Source organism: Myotis davidii, unplaced genomic scaffold, assembly GCF_000327345.1.
Source record: "Myotis davidii unplaced genomic scaffold, ASM32734v1 scaffold395, whole genome shotgun sequence".
Classification (NCBI taxonomy): Eukaryota; Metazoa; Chordata; class Mammalia; order Chiroptera; family Vespertilionidae; genus Myotis; species Myotis davidii.
In genome coordinates, this window is record NW_006287904.1 from 147,711 (window position 1) to 172,068 (window position 24,358).

A 24,358-nucleotide genomic window follows, 5' to 3' on the forward strand; every position below is an offset into this window, starting at 1 on the left:
TGCTGGAGTGGGGAGGTAGATGTGCAAATAATTTAGTTGGTGTCACACTGTTTATGTATTTTTTAAAAATTAGTATGATGCCTATTCCTTTTTATATCACACTTGAGGCCTGGTGCACAAAATTCGTGCACTCGCAGGGGAGGGGGGTTCTCAGCCGGGCTTGTACCCTCTCGGAGTCCAGGAGTTCTCAGGGGATGTCCGACTGATGGCTTAGGCTCACACTGTTTATGTATTTTTTAAAAATTAGTATGATGCCTATTCCTTTTTATATCACACTTGAGGCCTGGTGCACAAAATTCGTGCACTCGCAGGGGAGGGGGGTTCTCAGCCGGGCTTGTACCCTCTCGGAGTCCAGGAGTTCTCAGGGGATGTCCGACTGATGGCTTAGGCCTGCTCCCTGTGGGAAGCTGGCAGTAGGACATCATTAATGCTGCCACAGAGGCAGGAGCGGCTCCCGCCACCACCTTTGCGCTTGCCAGCCGTGAGCCCGGCTTCTGGCTGAACAGCACTCTCCCTGTGGGAGCACACTGACCACCAGGGGGCAGCTCCTGCGTTAAGTGTCTTCCCCCTGGTGGTCAGTGCACGTCATAGCGACCAGCCGTTCCACAGTTCAATCTATTTGCATATTAGCCTTTTATTATGTAGGATAAGCATAACTTTGTGGCACATAATGGAAGATAGGAACAAGTTGGGGAAACTGAAAGCAAATTTCAAATAAGAGGATTAATCCTTATCCATGTTAAAACAAGTATTGTGTTCTTGGCTTTTTAATTCCCATTTAGTACAGAGGAAATCAGTCTAATTATCAACTTGAGTTCTGAACAATAATCTTAAAACTACTTATTCAGAAGAGAGACCTTTTATCAAAGAGTTATCCTTAAAGGGTTTTTAATCAATACACATTAGAACTATTTCTGCATAACAATGGTATATGTTAAAAATTGATTCTTACTTTCCTATAAAGCCTTTTATCTCTTCAGTCTTGTATCTCATGTGTTTTCAGCCAATACTGAAAAATCATTAAGATGCTAAGTTTGTGTTACGTGCTACATGTATTAATCCTTAGATTCTAATGTCACGCTTCAAAGTTATTTCTTCCTACCTTTCTGAAATGTGTATACAGAATTTCTTTCAAGGAATAATTTCTATTATACATGGCATGGACATATGGGTGGATAGATGGACAGATACCCTGTATATATTGCTATCCACATATGCTAATCTCTACTGTAGATATTATTTAGTCAAAACATTGACCTACACATTTTATACAAATATATATTTATGTGAGGATGTTCAATGTCTTATTTATTATGATTTAAAAAGACTAAACACTGTTGAGATTCATGGTATAAATTAGAATGTAAGGAGAAAGAATGACAGATATGAAAGAGAAATAGAAAAATTGAGAAAGAGAAAAGATATGGAGGATGAATGGGTCAAATCTCACTCTAGCAGTTAGCCTAGATGGCTTAGGGAAAGGTAATGTCCTTAAACTGAATTAATATGTGGAAGAGAAGGAATAAATTCAAGATCAGGGACATAGAGTTCCTTTGGGGCACATCAAGTTTGTGGAACCAGATAAAGATTTTTAATATGTAGTTTGAAATAGAGTTTTGGCATACAAAAGTGGCAGTGATAGACTTGGGAGTCATTTCTTCCCATTGGAGATAATGGATGGGATTCCTAGCAATGCATTTACTTTTCACTAATAATTACCATACTTGATATATGCAATAGCCCCTAGACCTAGGAATATGAAATAATATGCATATGATAATATTATATTAAGTGTACTAGTCTTAAGTGCACTAAATCAAGTGCTTGCTTATGCCCCTTGCAAGCAAGATTATTTAGCAACCTGCTTATACTTTTGCTTATACCTATAAATTTAAGGTTAATTATATATTGCATAATATATGCCTTTTTAAATCAGCCAAAGCATATGCACCTGATGTTTCCACTTAAGGAACTGACTACAGTGATAAATTGGAAAATAGAGATAGATGCTTTAAATTATAAGAAATCTTAGAGGCCATTTAGTCCAACCCCTTTTCAAGTTTAGGAGACGACATAAAAGTGTGAGAAATTGCCTTATGTGTTGTGCTTATGGAAAACTCTTTCATTCCAATCCTGTATACTATCTCAGAAGGATATTTTATTCATTAGATCTCCTTTCCTCTAATAGCCACTAATGTAGGGAGAGGGAGAGCAACAAAATATGAAAACAAAGCAGCAACCCTGGTACAAACCAAGGAAGCAACCAGTGTCAAGCCCATAGGAACACCCAAAGAGGCACCTGTATATCTAGATTTATTTAACTCCTTATTGATCATGGTAAATGCAGGGCCTCTATAAACCCTAAACCATGATCTCTGAAAGGTTCCTACCACTTGTGGAATAGGATGGTCTCTTCTTCGTGTTTCTGAAAATTTTATTTATTTATTTTACTTTATTGACAAAGACAATTTCATGCTTTTTTAGATCATCCCATCCTTGGTTGGCACTGAGGGCTTTCAAGTATATTTTTCTCCAATGTTATGGTTGATGCTGGTAATAACCACTATGACTTATCATCGAAGTCTGCGCTCCGAATGACTCCATCATTCCAGTGTTACAAGTGGCCAATTTGAAAAGGCTCCATGGGGTGGGGGTGGGGGAGTGGGGAGTGAAATCTAAATTATTGAAAAACATCATCTTTTCCTGTGGGATTTTCCCATGCCCTGAGGATTTTGGATTTTATACACACTATTTCCTGGGGTTTTCTCTCCTTCCTCTTTGACATCTTAAAGACTAGAAAGTAAGTTTCCCAAGAATCCTTGAATGTATGTCTATAGCTCTAGACAAGTGTTTACAAATTAGATGGTGGCTCAAAGATTTAGCTTTCTTTCTTTATGTCTTTAATCAATAATAGTAAAAGTATAATATGCTGATTAGACCAGATGACCTTCCAGACGAAGCCGGGGCTGCAAGGGAAGCCCAGGTCCCAGGTACCAGAGGGAAGCCGGTGCTGGCAGCCAGGGGAAGGAAAGTCTACTCTTGCAAATTTCGTGCATTGAGCCTCTAGTCTACCTAAGGTTTGATCTGAAATTGGTGAGAATGATGATTCATTGGCAGACAATCAGCAGCAGTGTCCTTTAGGGGAATATTCCTAATACTACAGGATTAAATGTTTCAAATATAAACCTTTAGTCAGTGGGATATAATTACTGACATTTGAACAGTTTCAAATATTTTTTCAAATATGTTAGAAACATCAATGATGAGATAAAGTCATTGATTGGCTGCCTCCTGGGGATCAAGCCTGCAACCTGAGCGTGTGCCCTTGACCAGAATCAAACCAGGGACCCTTTGGTCCACAGGCTGATGCTCTATCCACTGAGTCAAACCAGCTAGGGCCACTTTCAAAGATTTTTGTCAATTTTTTTGTTTCACAATTCTAACAACAACAAAAACAAGAGACACTTAATTCTGTACTTGGAGCAAACTGTTAATGCAAGATCATGTAGCTTTAGTCTCTTCAAAGATTGAGTAGGCTGTGTTCCCAGTATTTATGATCCTGATTTGCCATGGTTCAGCAAGACTGCCCTGTTAGTAGCAATTATCCTTGCTTATGAAGTTATGTAGACAGCCCCACGTAAATCAGAAAGATCCAATCATTTGATCATGTCCATTTCTATTATACCTGGCAAGGCATATGGTGAGATATGTTCTGGCTGACACAGTTTCTTCTTATACCCGTCCTAGAAAATGAAATAAATTGTTATAGTATTGATTTCCTAACAAAGTCAAAAGTATGCAAGAATGAAAGTCTATTTCTACCTATATTCCTGTAATCTCTAATAGACCTTTCTCTCCTTTCTTTTCTTTCAATCGGTCTTATACAGATTAAATTTATTAGACAATTATTAAATCTCACAGCACTTGTTTAGGGTGTATCTTCTCTTCTTGACTTAATAAACTCCAGTGAATATTCATTAAAAGCACATACTTTTTTGTTTTGAATTATTAAACCTCTCAAAAATTATGATTTTTGAACCCATCTGAAAGTTGTTGGATATTCCTTATATTGCTTTCATTAGAAACGTACTTATTGGTTGGTCAGAGGAAGCACATGTTTATCCTAAAGTGGGCTTTTAGTTTTTATTTTTTAAATCCTTATTGTTGAAAGTATTATATATGTCTCCTTTTTTTCCCCATTGACCCCTTCTAGCCTGCCCCACCCCCCTAAAGTAGGCTTTTAATTACCACATTAGTCTGACTATAGTTGTGATAGAACACTAAACATGTAAATGAATCAGAAACACATGGGTTATATTTCCATACAAATATGTGTGCATTTTAAAATTAATGATGTACCTTAGGGGAATAAATGAGTTTTACATTTTATTAATCTCAAGGTATTTAAGAACCCTCCAAACGGAGATTCAAGAACTTCAAATTATGATTATTGTAGAATTAATTAACTTCTGGACTATTTCCAGTAGAATTAGAAAACTTCTGTTGTCTGTATCCTGGAAGAATGATAGCAGTAAAAAAAAAAAAAAGTAGATATTTTTACCCAGTCTTTTTTTTTCTATTACACTAACAATGTTAGATTAAGTCATTTTATTCATGCATTTATTCATTCACTCAATAAACATTTATCGGTGTCTGCTATGGGCCAGGCACCATTCTAGGCACTTAGAATACAAAACTGAACATAACAGAGGTTCTTTCCTTTATTGGAATTACATTCCCAAAGGGGAAATATTAATATAAAGTATTAAAAATATGCCAATCAGCCATGTTCATTATTTGAGGTTATATTTTGATGAAATTGTCAGGAAGGTAAAATTTGTCTTTTGGAAACTCAGCCGTTATTTTCAACATCCTTCACTTCTCCCCCACAATGCTCTTTCTTCAAGACACTTAAACCCAAAAACTCATGCTTTCTCTCTTTTGCTTTTTCATCTAAACAATATTTATAGAGAGGCCACTGTGTGCCAGATGCTCTGTGTGGCTCCATGTTCAGGCATATGGTGCAGAGTAAACAGGGCCAGCCCTTGCCCTTGTGGAACCTACAGTGTATTGAAGAAGACAGATGAGTATATTAGGGAATATGCATTTTGTTCAATTTTGTTAAAGATTCATGGGATTCTGGTTGCACATATCTGCGGGCCCTGACTGTGTGTGTGTGTGTGTGTGTGTGTGTGTTTTAGTTGGGAGCCTGGAGAGGGTCCAGAGGAAATAGAATATAGCCTTCCCATCAAACTAATGGTGTGTATGCTTCTCTCAAAACCTCCTCTGAAGACTGTGATCTGACCATCAGTATCTTAGTGTTCATGAAGTTGTCAATGAATAGACTTAAGCATGTGCATTTTTTTTCTGTTACTATGTAATGAAAAGTTTGTGACCTTCTAGAGAATTCCAGGCGTCAGCATGGTGAATTGTTCTTTTCAATGCACAGTTTGCTATCTCTGGGATAATGCTCTGCTTATTTAGGTTATGTAAAGGTCCTGTCCTCGCTGTCTTATGGTAATATTACATATGTTATCACAAAATATAAACCTGAATTTTATAGGATAATGTTTTTATGGATGAAGGAAGTGATTCAGAGAGGTTAATTGCCTTTTCTGATATCACACAAATTGATGTCAGATCTGAAACAGGTATGTTTCAACCCAATTAACACCAATTCTGTTTCATTATATGTGGCTTGATTCTTCATTAAATTTTTATATATCAGGTTATATAATTTAACCCAGAGTAAATTAAGTTGACAGATTAACAAAAAAAATTATAATTGGGTCCTTTTGTACATAGAATACAAAATATTAGTCAGTTATCTTTTGTCCATTAATGCCAATTTGATTAGTATAAGAAGTAAGATATGTTTTCATCTTTTAGCAATCCCATCATTAAATTTTAAGTGGAAAGGAATTCATATGATTTAGTTAAAAGCTTTCATTCTGACTGGCACATTCAACCAAATAGTATCAGCATTTAATTCTTATTTTCTCAAAATTGTATAATGCTAGATGATGTCTGAGGTAAATATACTTCTAATGTGCACTTAAGAGTATAAGATACACTTTTAAGGTAAACTTACTTTTAATGTGCACAGTCATTGCAAATGGCCCATAAATACTATAGACCTTTATCAGGTTATCCAGTTAATCACACTTTCTGCATTTTAAAACAGATGGATTAGATAAACCACATAATAAATCACTATAAGAAAATTCCACAAAAGCATATTACAAAGAAGTGGTGTATTTTCTTTAAGCCTATGTCAACTAGAGCTTTATCTGAAACTATATGCTGAAATACTTTACCATTTTTCCACAGATAAGGTAGTTTATTGCTGAAGGATGTAAGTAATTTGGGCATTGTATAATAATTTTGATTCAATTTTGTATTGAAGACCAGAGTCTTCCTTTTTTTTCAAGCCCCATATACTATTTCATAAAGATCAAGCAGTTTTAAATTAAACCCAGATCGAATAAAGGAATAATATTTTGTCATTTTCCTTATATTAGATAGTATCGATTGCGTAAAGTAAAACTAAAATAGTTATTAAAAATAAAACCAAAAAAAGATAATCATTTGTTTCCTCTTTTCATGTAGGCCCATTTTTAAATGGAAAAAATATAATAAAAATGAAGTATTTCATTTTTAAGGTTTTTTTCTAACGGATTTTTAACTACTTAAGATGATTTGCATAAAAGCCTACACTAATGTAAAAACCTTAAGAATAATTTGCCAAACACAGACATGTTAATAATACAGAAAACAAATTCAGTGGATTTCATTGACCTTCTTCTGACTCACTGAAGGTGAAAGATAAAGATAGGTACCAATCTACTCTTTTGGGGACATAAAATCAATATTGAATTTACATGGGACATTGCATCCTTCATTCCAAGAAATCAGAGATAGGTAAAATAAAGGGTGAGAGAAAGAATTTATCAGAGAAATAAAATGAAGGAATAAAGCTTTCTTAGGAGGAAAATGCAGCTGTCAGAACTCTAGAACCTCTGCCTCAGATCCGCAAACCATCAGGGCCACTTTGCAAATACATGAGTGTGACACCTGCTTAATGCGCAGTTTATAGAGTCATTAATTGCTACTGTCGCTAATCCCAGTTATAATTTTTTTCAATGGTTTCTCTCTACATTTGCATTGCAGTTTCCTGCCACTTAGTATTTATAATCAAAATATGCAGGTTTTGATGCAGTTTTATTTTCATACTTTGGATGCTTCCATGGAGCAGGTTTGGGGAATCTCTACATAGTTGCCAGCAACATCAGGTCCTTGTAGGCTGCACCTCCCTATGAAACAGGGGCCCCGGCTGTATGATGCTAAAGTCACTGCCTGAGACTCTGCCGTCTGCTTCCTTAAGCTCTACAGATCATCAGCTTTTCTGCCACTATATTCCCAAACTTTGTTTCCACTGAATGATCTCCCTGCTTCTCTCCACTCCCAGATTCTAGGAAAAAAAAAACTAATTCGGTTGATTTGTCATGATTTTAGAGTGTTAGCAGTAGAACACAGCAGAAAGCCTGGTTGTTCCATTATTGACCTTTGTCATTTTTTTAAACGTACCGATGTGAAAAATGTTCCACAGCTCTAGAGGTTGGATTTGCAAATTAGGTCATGTATGGCAGTCGCGAAAAGCATGCCGCTCACTTGCCTACTGAAATGAGCCACACGGGTTAAAATCAAGCCAGAGTTTTTAAAAAAATTGGACTGTCGTTCATTTTTGCTGATAAGTTGTGTTTGAAATGAAACAGCTTATCTCTTAACTCCTTTCTATCTGAGGAGACTCGTTTATACCTTGGCTTTTGAAAAATTTGTGGTGTGAGCCAATTGGCAAGTATGATTACTGGTCTTCACAACTTAGGTGTTTAAAGAATGCTCAATTAAGCATTGAATTTAGTTGTTCTTAAAAAGCATGGTAAATCAAAACTAATTTTGTATTCTGATTTTCCCCCTGAAATTCTTACGTACTACCCTTTTGCATACTACCTTCATCCCAATTTATCTTAAAAAATATCATTTTACCCTTCTGAGTCCATAATATTGCTGAACCAAGCAATATGGGGCAAAATCATTTCTTATATGGATGAATTCTTAGAATATAATTTCTATTTTTAACTTAGATCACTTATTTCCTGATTCATAATAACCCCCTTATGAATGTTATGCAAAAAATGGTAGTTTAAAAATCCACAGAAACTATTATGAACCAATGAAGTTGCATTATTTTTAATTAAGTTTGAATTTTGTTCAATGGGTAAAAAGTAATTTTTTTGAAGTTAACCTTATTCCAAGACCATAGGATATCACTATTTATTAGGTCTATCCTATGAGGAACCCATCAATTTATAGTTAAATTTTTAAGGATTTTTTCATTTTATACAATACCTACCATAATCAGAATAGGTTGCTACATGGAATTTGTGGCTTAGCTGTGTTTACTACTCCATTGCCATGCAAATACTAAAAGGCACTAATTAAACAGTTGTTTCTGGGGTGCGTGCAGAAATCCTAAGAGGAATGACACAATAAAATACTACCCTTAATTAACAAGTGGGTTGACAATTGGCATTAATGAAAGAGCTAAGGAGAGCAGAGGCTCTCCATAAGTGAGTTATGATTGACATCTATAATTACTGCTAACTCTTCTTCAGAGAGGAACCATCCGTCCCTTGAGACTTCAGACCTCTGCCTATAAAGGCATTTTTTTATTCTGAAAACTAAAATAAGTTTTAAAAAATATATTCTAAACTTTAAACATCAACAAAATGTCTTTTTAAAGTTACTAAGGCTTTAACATTTCAGACAGTTGGCATGTATAACTTAATTTTAGCAGCCCCATCAATATTAGAAAGTGATGTCATTCTTTCTACTAAAAGTTTTCCTTTGTCAATTTCAAGCAAGCCAATATAAGACTTCTTAAAAAGCAGATTAATTTTTGTTCCTAAAATATAATCTAGCATCAGGGTATAATTCCACCACAGAACAATTTCAGTTAATTGTCTATCCATTTAAGAAAGATGTTACAGTCTCGTCACAGTATTTCAAAGAGCTGGATGAGTTTGGTGGTGTAAACATTTCCTCGTGGGAACGTTATACAATCAAAAGAAAAGAAGTGATTGATGGATGCATACTCCAGCTAATTGAAGTGGCTCGGAGCCTACCAGATGTTTTCAGCTGAATCATGCCCCCAGATGCTATTGCTTCATGATTCCTTAATCTAGGGATTACCCCGATTGGCTAGCTTGGTGACATTTGAGTGTTTCAAATACGTTTGCCTCTCTTTTGTTGCATACTTTGCAAAGGGCTCTTGTCTAAAGCTGGCCTATCTTCTGCCCGGGAAATGTTTTTCAAGGAAGTTATCAGGGCTGTTTGTTTTTCCTGCTCTTGGATGTGGTTTTTGGTGAGGTCAGAAGAATGGAACGAGAGCTGCCACAGATGACACCGGAGCTATTTCCACAGCTGGCTGCCGAGAGTGGGTAGTCCCTTACACATGAGTTCGCATGTGGAGGTAGATGATATAAAACATCTGTCACAACGGGAATAAGCAAAAACAATGTCCCTTTGAAGATTGCCTTTTAATGATGAGGTGGGGGGTTCTGTCTCCATAACGGGAGTGAAGGATGTAGTTGTTGGCAGGCAGATGGCCTCAGACTTGCTCTTGCGTGAAATAAAGCAAAAGTATATGTTGAAAACCTCTGGTACTAGTCAATTGCCTAATTTTGCTGAACATTCATTTCCCCACTATAATCTGTGCAAAAGGGAAGGCGTGCTAAGAGAAAAGGGTGGGAGGAAAACTAAAAGAAAAAAACTCATTCTGAATATTTTTCTCTTGACTAACTTTAATGCAACAGCATAATTTCAGCCAGTGGTTAAAAGTCAGAAAGAGGGTTTTTTTTTTGTTTGTTTTTTTGTTTGTTTATTTATTTTTTCAATAAGTTTAATGTGTTTGTAGCTCCATGTTATTTTTCATAGAAGTTTCAAGTAGTAATGTAAAAAGGGTCTATCATCATGGCCACATGACGATAAACACTTAAAATTTGAATACCAGTTAGTAGACATAAAGTCATACTTGTTTCCCTTTAATGAGCAGTAGGACATAATAAAAATACTTAGTGAACAATTAGAATGATAGTAATTTAGTTTCTCATTCCATCTACCTTAAAAAATAAATTAAAATCAATGAAATTAGCATATATTTTTATTAATAGATTAACTCAAAGCAAATAAATGCTGAATATTGGCCAACAGTGAACTTCTGGATCTCCTGATACAAGAGCCAAAAGGGTGCAACTGTCACCCCTGCCCCCAGTTACATTGCTGCAAACCATGAAATCCTGCTACTTCTGCCACTTCTTGGCCAATAAAGTGGATGCCACATGCCCTACCCAACTGTTATTCTAAACTCCCAAATCTAAGTCCTTTGCAGGTGCTTCTGGTTAGTGGAAGCTGTATATCTCTAGCAGCAAGGGAGTCTAGGAAATGTAGAGTTTCTCCAATTCTACTTTGAAAAGTTCACTCTATAATAAAAGCCTAATATGCAAATTGACCAAACGGTGGAACGACTGGTCGCTATGACACACACTGACCACCAGGGGGCAGATGCTCAATGCAGAAGCTGCCCCCCAGCCCACAGGCTCCAGGCCAGCCAAACTGGATGCAAGCAGGGTCCCCCCGATTGCCCTGCCAGTCACCCCACAAAGGGAGGTGAGTGGGCGGCGCCAGGCCAGCTAAGACGGGTGCCAGATGGGGCCCCCCAATCACCCTGCCAGTTGCCCCTCAGAGGGAGGCGACCAGCAATGGTGGTGGGGCGAGCGGTCAATGCCCAGCTGACCACAGTGGGTGCCAGCAAAGGTCCCCTGACAGCCCCACCAGTCACCCCATAGATCGGCCGTGATTGCTGGCCAGGCCTAGGGACCCTACCTGTGCATGAATTTTGTGCACCAGACCTCTAGTTAAAACATGAATGTCTTCAGCCATGATTGAGAGAGATACAGCAAAGGAAGTAATTGTAGGAGAAAGAATAGAGGATAGAACGAGAACAAAAATATTCAGAATGGGCCATAGTTGTTTTGAGATGTCTGATATGCTAGATTCAGTGAGCAGTTGCAAATTTGGGTCAGGAGTGCAGACAAAAGGTCAAGATAACAAAGAACATTAAAAAATTTCACTTTTAAACTAGCTTCTGCACTTTTGATTGCTTTCATGAGGGCCTAACAAGCAGCAATATTTTGTAATTTATTTTTAACAACATACTATATATATGTATATGTATATGTGTGTGTGTATATATATATATATATATGTATATGTGTATATATATATATATAGTATGTATTTAGATGTTGCCTCTTACTACTTTATACCTCCTATTACTTATAAAACCTTTTCTAAATCTGGACCATAATAGACATTTCAAACTCATTGGGTGAATATTCGGAAAGAATGGAAGTTTTAGTTAGTTTAAGGGTTGCCATGAAACGTGTCATAGGAAATGAAATTTGCGGGGGGGAGGGGGAAAAGGACATTTTATAGATAAAGGCAGATATCCTATGGAGGCTCCTCAGGAACTGAACTAAATATCCAGTTGTTTGTAGTTATATTTGTGAGAGCCATATTAATGTTACTATGATTATTTGAAGCTGCTTGGCCCTCCTATAGGAACTGGAAAAGAAATTAAGAAAAATGATTAAGCAACACACAAAGAAACTCTTTAAAAACAATGCAATAGAAAATGTACTCAGAGCCATGGCAGACATTAAAAAAAATAAAATTAAGCAAATCTTCTCAAACTTCACCTTGAATATGACTCACCTGGGGATCTTATTGAAGTACAGGTTCTGATGCAGTGGGGCTGGGGTTGGACCTGAGATTCTGTATCAGGCTCCCAGATGATGCTATCTGGTCCTGGACCACACGTTGAGGAACAAGGTACTAGAGAGTTTACAGACATTCTATTAAACTTAGAAAAAGTCACAATAACTATTATAGCATTATGTTTAGGAGAAAAGGCAATAAAATCTAAGTGAAATAAAAGATGTTTTTATGTATACGTTCCTTCAACAAATAGGACACTGAAGAAAAGAAACATAAAATTGGCTTTCATCTCATTTAATGGACAACTTTATGTATATGAATTGACATCTCACAGGCCTCAGATTAGATCTATGTTGGATGCTAATATGATGTAAATTTTTACCTTAGGACATGGCCATTGCATCAGGACATATTTTATGTCAGCATCACATTTCAAAACATCTCATCAATAGTATATATACTGAGTGTGAGACATTGTTAGTGACAAATGTACTAATAGAAAGTGTACTTTAAAGGGAGTGAATTCGTTTTTTAATTGGGTCTTGACTTCACACCTGTATCCTTCGTCTAGTTGAGTTGCCAGCTCTAACCAGGCAAATTTCTAAAAATGTCTTAAAGGAGAAAACGAATAGCCCAGAAATGTTCTCTGAGGGACCACAAAGTAAAGTCCATTTTGCAGCAAATTGCAGGACAAGGAATAGCTGCTTTCCTAGTAATAGCCAGAATCAAGGTGCCTTGTGACATATTTAGGCAATTTGCTCTATAAACAATGGCCATAAGTAGGAGAACAGCCAGCTTTTCCTCTTGATCACCCCTGGGGGTTGAGAAGTAATTTCCCAGGCCCATTCACCAATAGAATCCTGCAAGGCCCTGGAAATGATTTGCGTTCGGGTTTGGGGGGCCTATTTGTCAGTAGGGAGAAGTTTTTAATGAGAGGCTTTATGACAGCTCACCGTCCTGAGTGCTAGTTAAAGTGAGATAAACCTTTTACCAGACAAAAGACGCTGCCCATAAATATTCAGACATCTGCTGGGAACCCTGTTTGCCTTATCATTTGGAAAAAGACTGGCCTCAAATACCGCTTAGGACGTGCATTTTAAACTTCCTGTACGTTGAAAATCGACTTGGAGGTATACAAAGTGATCGCTGTGTAAGTGAATAAAGCATTTTTTTTCCTCTTATCACATGGTGAGGTTCGACAAGAACCTGGGCAGATTTATGGCTATTGAAAGGGGTTGTGGCATGAGAAAGCCCTAATGAAAAAGTTTCCACTGCAGTTGTGACAGTGTCTTAGCGGTAATACATGAAGGGAATATTGCACCATGTAATAGGGTATGGGTAAGTCTTCCGTAGAATGGAAATTACGTAGTGAACTCAAACGCTTGAAGTTCCTTGGGTAGTATGTGGCCCTTAGAAGACCAGGAATTCTCGTACTAAATGACAAAGACATCAAGCTGGCAATTGTCAGACAGGGGCACTATTAAAGGAAAGCAAAGCCATTGAATGAATGGATTTTTAAGACCATCCTTTTGTCCAATCAAGGGATTGCTTCTGTCTCCTTTTGTTTTGTTCAATTGAATCCTCTTATCCAGTGTCAGCATGGAGTTGCTGTTGAGTTGACATCCCTTTAAAGTCATGGGTACCCTGGCTGATAAGCAAGTGCCATCACTCATTTAGTCATTCAGCACCATTACTGCCTGTTTCATAATAGACACTGTGCTAGGTTATAGAACCATTGGAAAATGAATAAACATCATGAATGGCACAGTGGACTTAGAATCCAGGAGAGAAATAAAGCATGATCATGTTCAAGGTGTGTGATACATAGCATGAGAGAAGAGAGAAGCAAATGACCAACAAGCTGGGTCAGACACAGGAAACGTTCCCTAGAATGTAGCATTTGATCTACACACATGCAAACCGGCTGTAGATGCCTAAGACTCCGGGCAGAGACAGCAAGGGCGAGAGAGAAGGATGAGGAGTTCAGTGTGGTAGGAGGAGAGACCTTGTGTGGATAGTCTTGGAGAATTAAACCAAAGAGTAAATGGGAAGCCATGGGCTCTTTATAAAGCATGTGTGTTATGCTAAAGAGGTCAGCCTAGATCTACCTGTAGGAGCCTTCTTTGGAGATGTCATGTGGAACTAAATAGAAAGGCACAGTCTCATGGGCGATCCTACTGCTGATTCCATCTAAATGATTTCTGGACAGACAGGCAGGCATGGAAAATACTTTGATCCCACCACTGAATTGTCTTATGTGCCCTTAAACTCCTCCAATACATTAACTTACAACAGCCATTGGCTTAACAGTGCCAATGTCCTTAATATGTGACATTTCCACTATGAAATAATATCTGTCAAGATGCTAACTCAGCTATAAAAATGTGATCTATGCTGTACTTTGGTAGGGAAGGTAGTTTAACACGGCTTCTTTTATATTCCCTCTTGGAATGAAAAATAGGAAAATTAGTTCTTCTTATCTTTAAAGGGATATGCATATTTTTAGGGTTATCTTTAAGGTAGGAAAATGGTAAGGAGCTGTTCTCCATACCTCTAATATAATTTTTAATTATGTAATCTATTTTATTGGTAGATATCAGTAGTTTTCTCTGTATCTTAAAAAGTAGGGAAGATAGTGAAATATATTATGACCAACCCATTCATTTGATAAGTGTTATAGCTTAATGGTCTTTATTCTCTTTCTTCTTAAATCTCTTTAAACTGATTTTGGAACTGTATGCATGTGCGAGGAAGGCATATACCATAAGAGTTCTGCAAAGTAAAGACAGAGGACTTAGGTCGCACTATTAGTTTTTCCACACAAACTGTGTGAGTCCTTCATATCTTCAGAACATACCACATTGATTTTCATAACACACGTTTGTGCTGAGAGCCACACTTGATTAAATTATAGAATTAGAATGGGAAGCTAATGAACATACATGTTGCTTAAGCCATTAGGAGCTCACTGAAGTGCTGGGATCCTCTATACACACTTCATATTTCTATTGACTCTGCAACTGTGATCTCGTTAAGTAGAAAAACAAAAGGAAAATAACATAGTAACCCACCTGCATAATGAATTTCCTTTCATAATTTTAATAAGTTTAGTGATTAAAAAACTAATTGTTGTATTGCACTTTAGTCAACAAAACCATTTGACCGTGGGGCCCCATGTCTTCAAGTTTTCAAGTCTCCCTCCATAATGTAACATATTTACAGTTTGATCTATTGAAGTTCCAAAGAAGCTGTTGATTGAAAACATCAAAGTCACTGCCAAACAGATTTCTTTAGTTTTAGGAAAAAAATTTTAAGGGATTCAATAAAGCATTGTTGAGAATCCTAATTATCTAAGTACCTGCTTTGGTAAGAAATACTTCAATGTGACATACATTCTTATTCAAAATGACATTTTATAAATAGGTACTTAACCAATCATTGAAACCATTATTCACAGTTGAATAGGCATGGTATTTAATTAGAATTCCATTAAAGGAGACTCCATAGTTAAAACTAATTTGGTTTTAGTGTCTTTTAATATTGCATAGTTTTTAAAGATTTTGTAATTGATTTTAAGAGAGATGAAGGGAGAGGGAGAGAGAGAAAAACATTAATTGGCTGCCTCCTACAAGCCCCCGACCTGGGATTGAACCTGCAACCCAGGCATGTGACCTGACCAGCGATAGAACCAACAACCCTTCAGTGCATGACATCATGCCCAACCAACTGAGCCACACTGGCCAGGGCTAATATTACGTATTTTTAAAACAATTCCAATCAATGAAAACTGAATAAAAAAGTAACACAAAATTAAGAATGTTTAAGAGAAAAAGAAAAATAACTATTTTTATAGCTAATAGCTTTTCTCTCTTTGGATAAATGATATACATAACTGTTATAGAATTATCTGCTTGTAAACTTCATACCCTTAGCCCACAGTGACACATTCAAGGTAGCAATCCCAATATTATAGCAATTGAGTCTAACTCATCTAAACTTAGGAGAGAGAAACTAACTCTAGTTAGCCATATCTCTAAAATAAATAGAAATAGAAATTTGTACTAAAAAAAATAATCATATAGCCAATGAAAGTCACAGACCAGTCTTGCCTCCTTTCATTGATAAATTATAGAATTTAGGCAGTTGGTTTAGATGTCAAGTCGTTTAGAATCTTGTTTATATCATTAATGTAATTTTGGTTCAGATGCTAAGATTTGCTGTTAGTTGTTGAGAGCAGAGAGTTGAATAGGTACTTTGTGCCATTTTCTAATTGCTGCAGCTTCAGATTTTTCTCATTTTGTATAAATGAAGCTTACGAATATTTGTCTGCATATGCCAGGTTTTCTGAACCTCAGCGCTAATGATGTTTGCAGCTGGATAATTCTCTGCTGTAGAGTCGTATCCTGTGTGCTGTAGGATGGCTTCTACCATCAATGGCCCCTACCCACCATGTGTCAGTAGCAGCTCTTCCCCACACGTCTCCTGATATTGTCAAATGTCCCTTCTAGATTAAGCAACATACTTTTAATTTTAATCATGTCCACAGATAGGCTATGGTGGTATTCATAGAATGTTTTTTACATCAGGTGAATTTCAGATCTCGTTTTTAAGAATATGGCGATTGGAGATATTAATAAGTTCACAAATATGCGTGCTGAACCATGGTTTTCAAACTGCCCCTTGTGAAAAGGACTTTTCTCAAAAGCTTCGGAATGCTCCGTTTTGATGCGCACTCTCAGACTTGCATTGTTAAATTTTTACCTCTTGATTTGGAATTGTGTTCTCTCATCATTCTGCCAGCCAATATTTATGAAGCATATGTTATATGCCTCATCCTGTAGATAGCACTCAGCCACTCTCATTTGACAGTGGTGAACAAGGAGATGTGATTCAGGCCCTCTTAGTGTGAACATCCCAAATAAAAAATGTTGCTAAGTGTCAGCCATGTTTCATTTCACTGAATAATTAGAGGCAGAGATAGAGAAAAGTAAGTCACAAAACCTGTTTTGAATATCTACTGCCTGTAATTCTGTTCATTGGGTTTACAGAAGATGCGTGAACATAACCCTTGCCCTCTTGGAAGGTATAACACTGAAAGAAGCAATTAGAGAATAATAGGGGGAAGGAAGGGATTAAGTGCTCAGATGGGGTCCTAGGGGCATTGGGGATTCCTGCTTACCATGTGATTGATCTTTCTGCCACACGGCCAGTGTTTGTCAGGGATCATTCCAAAATGCTTCCAAAGTCAAAGTCATATCTGCCAGCTCGGCTGCAGCTTTTGGGATTTCAAACGTAATTTGTTTTAAAGTCAGACTGCCCTGTACAAGTTGGTTGGAAATTTATCAAGGTAGTTAAGGATTCATGAGTGTTTCTAAGGAGGAGGATTTTCTGCTCCATTTTTTTCTCTTCCCACAGCAGCAGCTCTTCTTAAACTTCACCCAACAACCCCCTTTGCTAAAAATGAAAATCAAAAAAAATTTTAAAACCACCTATTCGAAGATCACAAATGAAAAAGATTAAATATCTCAGCATAACCAGCAAGGAATGTTGCACAGAAATATTGCTGGATACTGCATTTGGATAGCTGTTCCCCAGATTAAATAAACCACCTTTATGCCATTTATATTATTAAATCACCCTTGCTATTAGAAAATCATTTGCACTCACTGATTTACTTGCAAGCCCTTATCATTCTCTGTACTCCATTTTACTAGGCTAAAGATAGTCTGAGGTACACAAACTCAATTCAATTATTTTCTAACTAGATTAGAAATATTAAAAAATTGACAGAGAGGCAGAAAACCATACAGATGAGAAAAAAGACAAATGACCTTAACCAATGTTATTTTAATTTTTTATTGTTGACACTAATTCTAATTCTCCCCCGCCCCTTTATCCACCTCCACCCAGCCCCAAGCCCCCTCCTTTGGCTATCCCCACACTATTGCCTGTGTCCATGGGCTACTTATAATGTACTTTAGCTAATCCCTTCATCTTCCTTTATCCAGTCCTCCCAGCGCCCCTCCCCTCTGACATTTGTCAGCCCGTTCCATGCATCCATACCTTTGGTTCTCTTTTAAGTTGTGTTAAAAAATTACTATAAAAAATTCCTAAAAGTCATGGTAGGAAAAGAGTATATAATATGGGCCACGAACATTTTGACATAAGGCACCTAGATACAACAAGAGGGGTAAGGGGGGTGACATTTCTTTTCTTTTTTTTTGACTTATATTATCCAAACAATTTTCTCCCCTCTTTTACATCCTGATGATTTCAAATTCGGGCCTTACCAAAATTTCAAATAGGAAGGATTCTCACACAGGCAACAACACAAGGGAGACGGAGCAAATGGAAACACGGCAGGTCATCAGGCAGACCCCTAAATTATTTAGACAGTTGCCCATTTCAGCTCATCAAAAATGTAGGTTTGGCCTCTTTGCATATTTAAACCAAATATAATGGGATTATTGCTATAAAGACTCATGCCCTATCACAAGGCAATAAATAATTGAGAAACAGTATAAATAAAATAAAACCAATTATCGGTATTTAAGAACTCTAACATTTGTTTATACAATAGCAATTTATAGACAAAGCAGGCTTCTAAAACGTTAAGGTACATCACAGTCATCTGGAGATATTAAAACACAGATTTGAAGACACAAAGCCAAGAGACTCTGATTTTGATTCTAATCCTTAGTTTGCTGCTGCAGGTCCACAGATCATAAGTTGGAGTGTCACTAGTTGGGCTAGAGTACGGATAGCCGCAGGACTATTCATGTAGGTGTTCTTCTCACTGTGGTCCATATCCTGCTTTTAATAGAGGTTATTTTTGTTTTATTTTGTGGGGTTTTTTTTCATTTCTCTATCCTTTATTTACACAAATTACAATTTTTCTTTCTGCTAATACCTTTGTACAATTCTATCACATTAAAATTTGAACAATACTTTGATTAAAGTATACTAATGATAACGATGTGTATCATGTATGGTGCCTTCCAAATTGTTGGCCAGATACTGTAACAAACTCTACAGGGCATGATTGCCTCATGTAACAGTCCGAGGATAGGGCCATCATTAGACAAGGCTTGAATTAGATGCTCAAAGGATGTCATTTCAAGACCCTGGTTTTGAAATTTTGACTTAATCTATAAGCCAGGACATCCCCTCTGAGAGAGAAACTGAAGAAAGGAAGAGGGGTTGAGTAGAGACATTTGAGCACATTATCTGGGAAAAGGCATTCCAGGTGAAGGGGAATCACATGCAAAAGTGGTGAAGGAAGGAAAATATTTGAGAAATAGCCAGGAGGCTAGTGTGCTTGCAAAGTGAACCACACAGAAAATGGTAAGAGAGAAAACCAGAGAAGGCACAAAAGGGCGATTAATCTCAGGCTTTGTTGGGCCCTTGCACTGATACTGGCTTTCGTCCTGAGTAAGAGGGATAGCCATTGGAGGATTTGGAGCAAAGGAGTTGAGACTCAAATGTGAACTAGGACAAGGGAGCGGTAAGCAATGGGAAGTGAAGTTTATTACAGCGAAAGTAACAAATCTCTTGGCACACCAGAGGGGTCCCAAAAAGGGTCGCTTCAGAAGCTCACTGGTCTAGGGGTTTACATTTTCCTGCTCTTGCCCTCTATTGGCTCTCTCAAAAAAAAACACCACCCAATCTCTTTTTGCCCTCGTCTTCCTGCTTTTAGTTCCCACTCTGTGTTCAGGGGAGGGCAGCTCTACAGTTGACTGGTACATTCTGCCTGTCTTGCTCACATCCTGACCACTTGGCTCACCTTCTCTCTCTCTCTCTCTCTTTTTTTTTTTTTAGCTTTAATTGATCTTTTTTATTTTATTTTTAAATCTTTATTGTTGAAAGTATTAAATATGTCCCCCTTCTCCTCTCATTGACCTCTTCTAGCCACTGTCTCCACTCCAGGCCTTAGCTACCATCTTCTTTTCCTGGAGCCCTTGTCCTAAACTACCTGATCCCATCTAACTCCTCAGAGTGACAAGATCTGACTTACATTTTCAAAGGATCACTCTGGTTGCTGTGTTGAACTAGAGCTAGACCAAGAGGAAATAAGAGAAAACAGGGAAACTGATGAGCAAATTTGCAATAGTTTCATACAGCCTTTGAGCCAGCTCTGTGTGCTCTTGTTGGAAGAGAGCCTGCCTACATTTCCCCTATTTGCCAATCATCTTAGATTTCATTTGGGAAATTAAAATATTGATGAACTCTCCAAGACTTGAAATTTCTTTCAACTATTGGCAGAAGGTTAACCACACAGATGCTTTTCTGGCCTTAGGTCAGCTGTGTTTACTCCACATCAATGATCTTTGGAAACTTTCTCCAAATTACGGTTGAAATTGTTTATTTCAGAACTAGGGCGACCAGATCGGCCCTCCATCTCTTGAGCGTGAGCAGCTATGTTTTGCAGAGGCAGTGGCTAAAACAGACCAGACATTTCCATCAGCTGTTTGGTCATTGTGCTTTTTAGTGGAATTACAGCATGTTACAGTATTTTTCTTTGCCGCTGAAACATTGAGCAAACCCAGACATCCGGAGATGCTAAAATGAAAAATCTGTTTCCTTTTGCCTTGCCATTTGCCAAGCAAACTCCGTCAAACAGCACATTCTATACATTTCGAGAAAATGAAATTACCCTTAATGTGTTGGCAACATCTGTCACAAAACACTCTTCAGTCTATGGCTTAAATGCATTGGGTAGAAATGGATTTGACAGTATATTTAATGAGACACAATTATAGGTGAGGGCACTAGTTTGGCCTTAACAACCATAGGTTTTTCTTTTCCATATTTTGTTCTTCTTCTTTCTTTTCTCTCTTCTTTGTAAATGGCATATACAATACAAAGGACATTCTTTGATGAAGAAAGTGACTTGCAAACACCATTCTTTCTTGTAAACAGCCAGCGCTTCAAATTCTTTAAGTTTCCTTCCCTGATAAGGTGTCGTCAAGAAAATGTGTTTCTCCAAGAGGTTCCTGCCTACTACTACTATTTCTACCTTACTCACTGATTGTAAAGTTCTTCCATCCCTTAAGACAATTACGAAATTAATGTTCTTAATAATTTGTGGGAATCCTTTTTCATTGAACATCTTTATTGAATATGAACAAGAATGTACGTTCTTACCAGTCCTCCCCCAAGAATTGCTATTTTATTGTTCATTCATTTGTAATAGCTGGTCTGGGTAGGAAAAGGATGTTTCCCTAACATTGTTTTACACTCCTTGCCTAGTGCTGCTAGTTACAATTCCAAAGGATGACAAGTCCCTTCCCACTCTTTCATTTGATTGTCAGGTGTTTGGTTTATACACAGAAGCAGCACTTGCTCTGTGGCATCTGTAATCAAGTGAGTCCCCAAACACTTTCTGAGAAAGGATGTTTTAAAGAGACCAGACAATCCTTCCTAAATTAGTTCCAAATGCAGGCATTCAATCCTTCTATTCTTATCATGCATGGATTTTGATTCATCTGTCACATCCTCACATATCTCATTTGCATATTGCCTTCCAAACAAAGACTCAAGTCTGCCTGCTTCGCCACACTGGGGAATGAGGTCACCCCCTAGGGCGTTGCAAGGAAAGTCTTCCTACCAAACACAATTTGGTCTTTATCTCTGATTTATGACAAACAATCTTTATGTGACTAGCGCAGGCTGATGAAATTGAGGGGTTTCCAAGACTGTGACAGTTTAGCTGTACGTTAGAATCTCTAGGGACAAATATTCTGAAAAGATAGACTAGGTCCCAAGTTCAAGAAGAATATTGAAGTCTTGCACCTGCTAAGGATTAAAATATTGTGATAGTGCCACTTTGGGGTTGAAAAAAATGCTTTAGAACTTGTCTTAAGTCTGAGTTATCTATATAGTTTTTATTTGAGTGATTTAAGAACTTCCGTTCTTCTTAAATGAAGGCCAGTAAGTGATTTTTGTTTTTAATATCAAGATGGTTTTGCTAAAGCAATTTAGACAGCAGGAAGAAACTGTGATGCGTGTCTGAATTACAAGTTAAAGTTTTTATCATGTGTCTCATTCAAGAAGCATCCTGGTGAACAGCAATTCACAGAAGCATCACAAAATTCAAACAACACAGATCCACAACCATGTATATTTACAAGCTAGAGACCTTTAAAATAACATATTTTCTGATTGAATCTTGCTCAAAAGCCTTTTGGAGCAAAGTTGAATCTGAGTAGTAAGCATTTCCAAATATTTGGCTCAAGTGCTATTCTTCCTCCATATTAATGGAGAGGAGTCCATAAAAAAGGCTGAGTGATAGCCTGATCTTTTAACACCTACAGTCAGGAAGTTGGATTTGGATAGAAACATGAGGAATTAATCATCCTGAGCAAAAGCGTTTTAGGAAACATTTGCCTGTGGGTAATTAGTTTGGGGTCTGAAAGCCTGTCTTCTACGTGGCTCTGTCCTAGTTTTATTTCTTCAAAACGTTTACTTACAAATATGGAGAAAAAGTCACATCGTGAAAAAATAATGTTTATAGGAAACAATAGCATTCAGATACCTACCATGTTATTGCCATGGAGTGTTTAAAAGAGCCGCTATAAGCATGAGCTTCTGCCTTTGTCATCATCTTTAAAATAAAACATTGGAATAATATAATAGCAAAGACCCTATCCAACCCTAGATTTTCAATTTTTTTAAAATATCTTTCATTGTCTAAATTAGTCAATGAAGGCAGAAAAGTAGGGTAGAGGAAAAGGAAAGGGGTATGTGGCCTGGCTGTGTTTCAATAGCCATGTGATGCTTTGTCTATGGGCAGAAGTGGGTTTTGTTTTTTGGGTGTTTTTTTTTTAATATCTAGTATTTCTTTCATTCCAATAGTTATAATAAATCAAAAAGCATATTCTAAAGGGATGCTTTTCCTAACACCTGATGAAACAATTGATATTTTTACATTTTTAGAAAAGTATAGCAATGTTGTATTTGACTGGCATTGAACAGTTTAGTATCTTCTGTCAAAAGCATAGACACAAAGAAAGTAGGTCAAAATATTCAAATTTTAAAACACGGGAAATAGTTACTTGAATTTTTATTACATTTATACTAGATTTTAGTATGTCCAGAGAGATCCAGTGAAGGAACACATCTGGACCAGTGTTATCACCACAGTGGTAGGTTGTACTGAGCTGATCAAAATCTGCCCATATAAATCATAGATAAATGTTGTAAACCAAAAGTCTTATGCAATATCAATAAAAACTAGAGAATTTCCATCATATTTGTATATTTTTAATTAAGAGAAGTTAGTATTTAGAACAACGAGAGAGGGCATATATATGATATTTTAGAATACATTCTACATTAAATATTAGAATTATAAATAACAGGCATTTTAAATACATCACAGATAAACCACATTGGAGGAAAGGAAGCCACTTAGTGCTATATATTTAGAACAGAAAATATCATGGATGGGTGTAAAAATTATACATGGTTGAATTTAGCCTTTTCAATACTAGTAAACAGTTGGATGTTAACGCAGTCTACTGTGTTTATGTGTTTTAAGTTTCCTTCCTGTGGAACGTATTTTCAGCGGACATTGTGTGTGCTTCTAGGGTGCTGTGATTACGCCGACAATGGACCATCCAATGTCAATGCAGCCAGCAAACATGATGGGCCCCCTGACACAACAGATGAACCATCTTTCGCTGGGCACAACAGGAACGGTGAGTTGAAGAGTTTGTTTTGTTCTGTTTTCTTGGATTTCTTCGACAAGATGAAATAATCTCTTTTCACTGGCATTGTCAGCACAACTGGCTCTGTACCATTGACTAACACACCTTTCAGGTTCCAGTGTGAACGAGCTGCCTTCTGCCTGCATATTCCATTCTGGGACACGTTTACTCACATTGACAACGCTGAAGGCTGTATTGTGCTGCATCTAAATTTGAGTTACTTATTGCTCTTGAAACAAAATGCACCAAGTATAATGTCTGTTTTTGGAAGAGTGTCTTTATGCATGTACCTGCAAATCTAGACCTTGTAACTTAATATACTTGAGCCTGTTTTTCTTTTCCCAGATGCTTACCACTTCAGCTAATATATCTTTCCCAGGTTACTTACAGTGAGGGGCCAACCTTGACTATGACTAATATACAGGGCTTTTTATTCAGTTTCCATGTTTAAGTCAGTAAAAAGTAATTGAGAACCTGACATAATCGAGTTCTTTTCATCTTTCTTTTGACTATATTGACATAGATTATGTTGAAAAATGGGAAAGGAATCTAACATACTTAATCTTTTTTTTTTTTTTTTTATAAATTGGGATAGTCTCGACTAGCCATTATTTTTCCTTAGGGAACAAAAGTATATCAAAGAGTTCCCATTGCAACCTTGATTTTATATCAGTGAGGCTTTTGAAATCATTTGCAATACTTTGTGTTAGTTTTTAAATCCATATAAAGACTGTTCCCCAAATAGTCAAGGCAAATGTTTAATACAACCTGGAATACTGCAACTTTGTTAATTACCATTATAGAGAATAGGG

At 37.1% G+C, this 24,358-nt stretch overlaps 1 protein-coding gene across 1 annotated transcript in view; it reads left to right on the plus strand.

The window, feature by feature from the left end:
• RBMS3 (RNA binding motif, single stranded interacting protein 3) overlaps positions 1-24,358 on the plus strand; it is a gene marked incomplete at its 5' end in the record, with an annotated part of 205,768 nt that overhangs the window by 130,532 nt on the left and 50,878 nt on the right. The window contains one exon of the mRNA XM_006759645.1: positions 23,427-23,537. Coding sequence (XP_006759708.1) covers positions 23,427-23,537 — 111 coding nt within the window. The remainder of the gene's footprint in view (positions 1-23,426; positions 23,538-24,358) is intronic.